This window comes from Nothoprocta perdicaria, unplaced genomic scaffold (genome assembly GCF_003342845.1).
Source record: "Nothoprocta perdicaria isolate Ctin4 unplaced genomic scaffold, notPer1 scaffold_97, whole genome shotgun sequence".
Lineage (NCBI taxonomy): Eukaryota > Metazoa > Chordata > Aves > Tinamiformes > Tinamidae > Nothoprocta > Nothoprocta perdicaria.
The window spans coordinates 1,000,417-1,009,605 of NW_020456276.1; the positions used below are offsets into that span (position 1 = coordinate 1,000,417).

At 54.0% G+C, this 9,189-nt stretch overlaps 1 protein-coding gene across 1 annotated transcript; it reads left to right on the forward strand.

Moving 5' to 3' along the window:
* The first annotated feature begins 941 nt into the window (after nucleotides 1–941).
* Nucleotides 942–6,435, forward strand: PTPN7 (protein tyrosine phosphatase, non-receptor type 7). Its single transcript, XM_026053071.1, has 9 exons — nucleotides 942–1,070; nucleotides 1,594–1,777; nucleotides 2,251–2,335; nucleotides 2,913–2,989; nucleotides 3,564–3,701; nucleotides 4,455–4,565; nucleotides 5,221–5,378; nucleotides 5,770–5,883; nucleotides 6,342–6,435. The coding sequence occupies exons 1-9, from the start codon at nucleotides 949–951 to the stop codon at nucleotides 6,433–6,435; spliced, it is 1,083 nt and encodes a 360-aa protein (XP_025908856.1). The 5' UTR covers nucleotides 942–948.
* Nucleotides 6,436–9,189: the final 2,754 nt, after the last annotated feature.

Here is a 9,189-nt window from a genome sequence, read left to right on the forward strand (position 1 = left end):
AACCAGGTCCCAGGGAACACCAGCCAGGAGAGAGGGTCCTTGCCAGGGGCTGATGTCCCAGGGCTGATGGTGCTATAGCCGCGGCACCTTTCTCCACCCATGTTACCCTATAGCTTCTTGCTCAACCAACCACCCATTTAAAGCTGTTTCCTCTTGTTGGTTACTGAGACCCAGGGGATGGAGGTGGCTGTCACAAGGCAGATTCTCTTCCTCCCCAGGGCCGTGTGGCTGTTCAGAGCACCACCCTGGCCCTGCTGGCTCCATCTTCATGTCTCCTARCAGTGGGGGCAGGCAATCTGTGATGCACTCAGCTGTCTCCCTCCAGGTTCAGTCTGGCCTTGGGCGGCTGGTGCTCTCCTAGCCAAGCTAGGGAGTTCATAGCTTGTCCATGTCCCACCTGCTGAGTGCTGACCATCTGGGATGGCCATGGGCTATGTGGCCTAGAGGACAGTGCTGTTCAGGTGGGCGCCAGCTGCCCTTCCTTCCCATCATATCCCCAGGGCAAAGTATGTATTGCAGGGAAGGGCTGGAAGCATGTGGCAGTGTGTGCCTCCTGGGGGCCTTGCCATGCCCAAGGCCACCAGTGTGGATCTACACGGCATTGCCATGTGGAGAGGCTCTCCACATGGTAGAGCCTCTCGCACTGTGAGGAGGCTCCACGGATTGGACATGCCGGGAACTGTCCTCTGGCACCTGCCTGTCCCCATGTATGCTGTGATGGAAGCCTGGGAACAGGGCAGCTAAGAACCAAAACTTTGTCCCTTGCCTAGGGAAAGTCTCGTTGTGGGCCATCAGGAAGGGAGTTCATGTCTCATAATGCAATCTCTTAGATCTGCCTTGTATTTTCCAGCTGCTTCTTCTCAAATGGCTCCTTGATTCAATGGGGGTCCAGTGCCACCTGCTTCCACTCTCCGTACCTCAGGACAAGGGCTTGGTGGCTGGCACAGCATGGTACAGGCATGCTCCAGAGTTCATAACGGCAACACGACAGCCCGGGCTGCCAGGACGGACCTGGACGAGATGGACAAGGCCAGTCCCTCTGCTAAGAAGCACGTGCGTCTCCAGGAGAGGTGAGCGCGAGCAGGCTGGACTCCTGGTGGCCAGAGGAGTGAGGCAGGTAGCCTGGCCCTCCCTGGGGACTTGCAGCACATCCAGCTCCTCCAGAGCTCAACACAGCTGTATGCTTTACACTTCAGGTTTGGTCCAGGGTTTGGGTTGCCCCARGCTTCCTGCTCCCAGTCCAGCCCACTGCTTGCTGCAGTGCAGYTGCAGGTGCAAACAAGGAGGCGACTATGACCAGTCCATAAGCCAGCCTTGATCAAAACTGAACAGCATCTTTCAGGGTCTTTCCAGGAAAATGACCAGAAGAGCAGCTATTTCCATAGGTGTCCTCCTGAACAACTGTCTTTTTGGATTCTTCCTCTATCCACTCTCCTTATCTTGTCTTATTCTTTGGCTTTTGCCTGGTGTGGGGCAGTTCTAACTGAAGTTGTGGAAGGATGAACTGTCTGTCTGTCATGGAGAGGCAGAACTTGGGCCCTACATCCATGTGGGGAGCCAAGCAAGGGGTCAAGGTACCCCTTTGCTTTGCAGGAGGGGCTCCAACGTGTCACTGATGCTGGACATGAGCTCACTGGGGAATGTGGAGCCCATTCAGCCTGTCTGCACACCACGGGACATCACGCTGAAGTACCTGAGGACGTCCAGCCACGTRCTGAGAAAAGAGGAGCTCCAGCAACGTGCCCAGAGCCTAGTGGAGCTCCAGGAGGAGTTTTCGGTGAGATGCTTGCCTCCTTGCATGAGATTGGTGTGGGATAGCRCGGCTATGGGAGCTCTTGCAGTGGGGCCACGGCTCAATGAAGACTGAACGTCTCACCCTGCAGGTGACAGGCCCTGAGTCAACTGCACCCTGCAGTGCCTGTTATCAGGGAGCACTGTGGGGACCAAGGGAGCGCAGATGCCCCAGGTAGCCCTTGTTGTCCCCTCCTTGATGCACAGCTCCTGGTACAGCCTGGCCTATCCTCCCGTGGCCAGAGTGCTCTCCCAAGTTGGCATCTCTGGAAGGTGTCCTGCCACATCTTGGGTAAGGACAGCACTTATACCAGGAGGGCACCTCTTGGGTGATGTTAGTAGGTCTCTGGGTCAGTGTCTTGTTGTCTGAAGGTTGGCATGTGGCACTGGCTCTGCTGTGGCAAGGAGAGGGAAGCAACTGAAMTGCACGTTTCCTCACAGCCGTTCTCCCTCTTGCAGAAAATACCCCCCAATTTCATCAATCCAGAGCAGCTGGAGATCCCTGGACATGCATCCAAGGACAGATACAAAACCATCCTCCCCAGTGGGTAACCCTGCCTCCCACGGTGTCACACGTGCAGAGGCTTGTGCATGGTGTGTGTGTGCAATCGTGAAAGGAGCCCTGGCACCAGAGAAGATGCTCCTGAGTGCCCGTTGGAGCCTGTTGCATCTGGTCCTGCTCTCTGTATGCAAGAGCTGGATGGCGCGATGCATGGGTTGTATGTAGTGCTGCTAGGGAATATGTGGAGAGCTGCTCCTTGGGGWGCACTGAGCTGGGCACCACATTGGTGGAGGAGTGGAAAGCTGAGGACATTGTAGGAAAACCTCTCAGGTACTTTGGGAAGGCTCTGGGGGTTGTTGCCTGACAGGTGAGCTGCTCCACATGGTTATTGTAGTGGGGGCAGGTTAGGGCAGGGGTGGCTGCATGCCACTGTGGGAACCACACTGAAGTGGGGCAAGGGAGGGGCTAAGAGAGTGTCCCAGGAAAAGTTCAGGTAGCTCCAGGCATGGTGTGGAGCAAGGAGGACTTAGTCTCCAGGCTCCGGTGCTGAGTCACAGAAGTTGGGCATGGGCCTACTCAGGAAGATAGTCCCATAGGTAATTCTTGCCATGTCTTTTAGATCCTGAGAGTCGGGTCTGTTTGAGGAGGGCAAGGAACAAGGAGGAAGACAGCTACATAAATGCCAACTACATCACGGTGAGTAATCTGTCTGTTTGGAGGTCAAGAGTCTTCCCACGTCCCGCAGTCCTTGTCTTACAAGGCATCGTGTTGCAAGTCCCCTGCATTCCCACACCTCCATACCTCTTGATGACAGGTATTGCCATGTCCCTCACAGGCATGGTATGGAGGCAGGGTTGGTGGGATCTATGATTATCCTGCCTCCCAGATAGAACAGAGCTCAATGTCTTCTGCTTGCCCTTGAGGAAACGCTGACATCAGGAAATGCCCCTGCTTGCAAGAGCTCCAACTCTCCAGGATGTCCATCAAGCGAGGAACTGTCACACCAATACTTGGGGACGCTYGCAAGGGGCCTGATACTAATCTTGTCAAGGGATTGCTCTTACAGCCTGTCTAGGAGGACAATGATGCCTGGTGATTCCTAATAATGTCTGTAAAGTCATTTCAAGGAATAGGTCTAGCAGGGGAAGACCTAGTAAGGCTCAGCCTAACAAATGTATAGGAGGAAGAGCACAGTGAGGGATGGGGTGCCTCAGAGGTGGGCATGTCAGGCTCTCCTCATGGTCACTGACAGCAGCCGTGTGCTTGGCAGGGCTACGCGGGGCGCAGCCGAGAGTACATTGCCACGCAGGGGCCTATGCTGAACACTGTGAATGACTTCTGGGAGATGGTGTGGCAGGAGGAGGCGCCGCTCATCGTCATGATAACCAAACTCCAGGAACGCAAAGAGGTACCATTGTCCCTTCCCTACACAGCATCCCAGCTTGGAATAGTATGGAACGGGTGGAAGAGGATAGGGAGAATAACAACAATAACAAGGTTATATGAGAGCAAACGTGGCCCCTCAACAAGTGACCTGAGCACCTGCTTGCTCTGCTTTCAGAGGGGTCTCCTGGCCTAGGAGACCTGCAGGAGACGAGACCACAGCTGCACTCCTGCACAGCCCAGCAAAGCCTCTCCTTATCATGTAGCCTCTTCCCACTCTGGGCATGCTTTGCTAGTCGGATAAGGAGATGCAGGGCATCCTCTGGGAGAGGCAGCAGTGAGCAGCAACCCTCTGGCGCTAAGCAGCTCCTGCACAGATTGGGGAAGCTCCCGGATGTTGCATCCAGGCTCGCACGGGAGCAGGCAGTGTTGTGCCCTTGAGTGGTGTCCTGATCGCACAGCCCTTTGCTGCACTTACCTCTGTATGGTGTTGGCTGCATCCTCAGCTCCTTCTCCCTTTCCCAGGGGCATCAGTTTACAGCTCTGGGGCCTGAAAGCACTATGGGAGGGCAGGGAGAGGGTACAGAGGGATCTGATGGTTGAGAGAGGGACTCTGTCTCTTCCTTACACTCCCTTCTCTGTCAGCCTGCATCCACATTCCCCAGTTCCCTCCTCCTAAAGTGATGCCTCTTCCAGAGGGCTCCCAGAAGTGTAGATCAGACACGCAGTGTGTGCCCTGGGCATTTCCACAGTCACAGCCCCTGCCTTCTGCCTTCAGAAATGCGTCCACTACTGGCCTGAGAAGGAGGGTACTTATGGCCCCTTCACCATCCGTGTGCAGGGGGTAAGCGAGTGTGCGGAGTACGTGATCCGGGACCTCTCCATCCAGGTGGGTTCAAGCACTTGATGGGGCAAGATGGGATGTCCAACAGAACCTGGCAGTGCTTGGGCTCTGTAGCAGGGTGGCAACGCTATGTGCAAGGACTGTGGAGGGTCTATGTCTTGAAGAACTGTGTCTCATGTTCTACCTGCCAGAGGAAGGGCTCCTTTCTGCCTGGCAGACGCTGAAGGACAGCAGGATGCATGAAGATCCCAATGCTCTAGTGAAACAGTGGAGATGGTCAGAGTAGCGAGAGCTTCCAGTGTAGTCTGTGGCTTTGGCCCACCAGCTCTCTTAGTCACCATGGGCTGACACCAGCCAATATGGTTGTTGCTGACTGCCTGAACTGATGCTGGAACATGTTCCATTCTGTCCTGCTTTTTTGAGCAGAGACACAGTCAGGGAAGACCTGCAGCTCCACATGGAGTCCAAGGAGGGTGTGTGGGGCATGGCTGGACCTCAACCCAGCAAGGTGCTCTGAAATGACCCAGGAGTATCCCTGGCCCTTGACTCTCTCTTGGGTCTCTGGCAGGAATGAGAAAGAGGATAAGTTGGGTGCAAGCTATGCACCCCATAACTGAGCAGGACTCCACACCTTTGCTGGCCCAGTCCTGTGTATCAATGCTCCTGCATGCTGATTTCTCTCTCTCCTGTCCTGGAGAAGCTCCAAGGTGAATGCCGCCAAGTCAAACACATCTTCTTCCCTTCCTGGCCGGACCAGCAGACGCCTGAGTCAGCCAAACCCCTGCTGCACTTAGTGTCCAAAGTAGAGGAGACCCTGAAGGCTGCAACCACCAAGGGGCCCATCATCGTGCACTGCAGGTAAGAGCTTTCCCCTTGCTTTAGCTCCTGCATGTCCTTATGTCTTGCACAATTTTTGGGTCATCCTGAAAATGTCAACTGGGAAAATCTCACATGCACTTGCGAATTGTCCCCGCTGTACTTCCAGAGCATGGCTCAGATGAGCTCTTCAATGTGCCMTGACCTCCTTGGTGAGGCAAAACGGGGCCAATCAAGTTTCTTAGTGCTTGGCTAAGAAAGATCTCACAGCTTGGCACACGACCCCACCATCTCTTTAAGAAGAAACAATGACAGTTAATTATGGCAAAAATCATTGCAGCTAATCAGCGGACCAGCTTGGAGCAGGGGTTGGGCAGTGAATTTTCTTGCAGCACTTGGGTTACCTGTGTCTGACCTGGCTYTTGTCCCACAGTGCAGGAATTGGACGGACAGGTTGCTTTATTGCTACGAGGATTGGCTGCCAGCAGTTGAAGGACACGGGAGAGGTGGATATCCTGGGAATTGTGTGCCGTCTCCGTATAGATAGGTGGGTACTCAAGGCAATGTCAGGTCTGCTCCTTGGATGGTCACCTTGGGTGCAAAACTTGGAAGAAGAGATGTGGGAAGGGTGAGGGAGCTGGCTATGAACCTGCCAGCTTGTCTACTTCTTCCAGTTGGGCTACCAAACCTCATAGCCTCCCACCTCCTGCAGGCACTGCTGCCCTCCGAACTCAGAGATGCCCAAAATTTCCTTTTTTTTTTTTTTTTTTTAAGAGAAGCGCCAGTAAAATTAGAGTAAAATGCTTATCTGCATTTTGAGCAAGCCAGCAACACTTCTAAACCCAAATAATCTTTGGGGACTTACGGAGCACTGGACCTGTATCAGAGGAATCCAGAAGCAGGAATATTTGTGCACACAAAACCCAAGCGATGAGCAAACTGTGGGCTAAGSTGGGGTTTCTGTTTTAGTTAGGCCTCAGCAGGACCTTGCTTTTCCCTTTGCAGAGGTGGGATGATCCAGACAAGCGAGCAGTACCAGTTTCTCCATCACACGCTTGCTCTGTTCGTGTCTCAGCTGCCAGAGGTGGGCGACCAGTAATGCAGAGCTCTCGCTGGGCTGGAGGCTCCCTGTCCCGCGCCGACATCTCCTGTGCTAGCATTGRAGAAACCACCGCCGAATGAGCTCCTCATCCTACCAGGCCACATGGAAGCACTCATGCTCCTGGATGAGCACGGCAGAGCAAACCTCTCCATCCTGCTGCCTCAAAGTCCTGCAAAAGGGAGACCACCTCCCTCAGCCTGACGGCACCACCTTGCCCTGGCACGGATGGTCCACAGCAAAGGTGCCCATTGCTGCAAGCAGGAGACTGATTTCACGGACTGAAAGAAGCTCTCACTTGCAAAACATGCAGTATCTAATCCTCTGCTGGAAGAGCAAGCGATGTGGAGGAACTGAGGCTGCAAGCACCTTTTCCCCTTTAGCCACGTGAAAATGTCTGTCCCCTTAGACTGGGAGCTGCTTCAGATGTGCTGCAAATAAACAGAGCCGCCCTTCTGCTTGTTTGTGGTCTCTAGTGAAAGCCTGGCACTGTGCTCAGGGCTTGTTCTGAGCATGAGGCTCTTTTTGTTCAAGAGATGCTGCAGTGATTTAATACTAAGGACGCATCATCGGCTGCCTGCACTGTGTGGCTTGCTTTCCTCTCCATCTCCAGCCAACACCTGCACGAAAGCCTCAGAGTAGAGGATATTCCTGCAATTTTGCAAGCAGCATGTTTCCAATTGCAACCTAGTCTCGGGTTGCAAGAGGACAGGTTTTACGTGCTTGAGTTCTGGCTGAGATCAGAACAAAGCAATGCTAGTATTGTTATTTTCCATCTTTCTCCACCTCTCCCATTCTTTTGGGGCAAAAGGAAGTGGAAAGAGACAAGATTCTAGCATAAATAATTGCCATGTGGGATATTCCATAAATGGAGTTGGGGGATGCCTTGCACACGCCTGCTGAGAGCAGTGACCTGGGGGGTTCATTAGGGCCAAAATTGCACCCATTCCTCATTCTTCTCCCATAAAGAACTGACAAAGACCCAGACGGCTTTTTCTTTTGCAAGGTGTGTGCTTGGCTGGAGATTGAGCTTGGCTAACAGGGCAAGAARCTGCAGCACCAGGGATGCAGACTCCTGTGCACGTTGTCTCCAACAGGTTGGGTCTCTCTCAGAGTTCAGGAGAAGTCCTTCCTCTACGTGACTGTCATTTTGACCAGAGGTTTCCCAAGCTGGGAAGTCTCTTGTGAATAGTCCATGTGACAATTCCTCACTGATAGAGGTTGCTTAGGATGGGAGAAAACAAAAACAACAACAACAAAATACCGGCCGTGTGATGCAAAATGACTTTGGTGGCAAATGCATCTTGCTGGTGATAAGGAGACCTGTGGGCTGTCACAGTTGTATTTGTGTAGTGTACTCCAAAATTCCTGCTGCTAATAGAGCGCTCCACTCTTCTCTGGAGATGGCCTGAAGCTGTGTTGGCCCTCACCCCAGATGCTCTGCCTGAGCCCATACTCCTTGCATGGAGATGACACGGTGGCCTCCCTCCTCCCCAGGCTGAGTACGGCACCAACGCAGCTACAGGTTCCCCATCTAGCTCATATCTCCTGGAACATGCATGTCAGATGCCCTGGGCTCAGCTTCTCTAGAGGCAGAAAAGCTGGAGTGTGGGCCTCTATGGCTCAAACTAGGTGAAAAGAGGCTGACAATTTGAAGTCCATTAGGGCTGGGGTGAGATCCTTCTTTTGCTGGAGACAAGAGAAATAAGGGTGGTGGAGGATGGGGAACAGCACCTGCGAGGAGGCTTTTTTGCTCGTTTACTTTTTCTTTTGCCAGTTTTGAGATAGACTCCCCCATTTCTTTTAAGAGCGGCGTGTTTTCTGTGAAAACCTGACCCACAGAGTTTCTCTGTAAGAAAGTGAGTACAGTATGTACTATCAGGAGGTAATCTTTCCTAACAGCTTCAGTGCCACAGGCGTTTTGGGTGGGAAGCCCCAAACTGGCCAAACTGGTGAGCTGGTGTAGGGACATTCCCTGGGCTGGAATCTTTCTTTTCTTTCTCTCTTTCTCTCTTTCTCTCTTTCTCTCTTTTTCTCTTTCTCTCTTTCTCTCTTTCTCTCTTTCTCTCTCTCTTTCTCTCTTTCTCTCTCTCCAGTCTGTAGAGTGTCTGGGCTGCAGGACTGCTGGGATTGCAGCCTGCCGGGGATGCAGGATGCTGGGGGTGCACGGTGTAGACCGATTGGGGTGCAGCATGCCAAGGTGCAGGGTGCTGGAGCAGAGGGGGCTGAAGGTGCAGGGTACTGGAGGTGCAGATGCCGGAGATGCAGGGCCTCAGAGATGCAGGGTGCCAGTGTGCAGGGTGCTGAGAGCAGCAGGGTCCCATGGGTGTAGGGTGCCAGAGGCGCAGGGGGTACCAGTGTGCAGAATTCCAAGGGTGCTGGGTCCCGAGGATGCAGGGTGCTGAGGTACCGGGTCCTGGGGGTGCAGAGGTGCTGGATCCCAGGGGTGCAGGGTACCGAGGTGCCGGGTCCCGGGGATGCAGGGTGCGGAGGTGCCAGGTCCCGAGGATGCAGGGTACGGAGGTGCCGGGTCCCGGGGATGCAGGGTGCTGAGGTGCCAGGTCCAGGGATGCAGGGTGCTGAGGTACCGGATCTCGAGGATGCAGGGTACAAAGTGCTGGGTTCCTGGGGTGCAGGGTAAGGAGATACCAGGTCCCGGGGATGCAGGGTACGGAGGTGCCGGATCCCAGGGGTGCAGGGTACCGAGGTGCCAGGTCCAAAGGATGCAGGGTGCTGAGGTACCGGAGCTCGAGG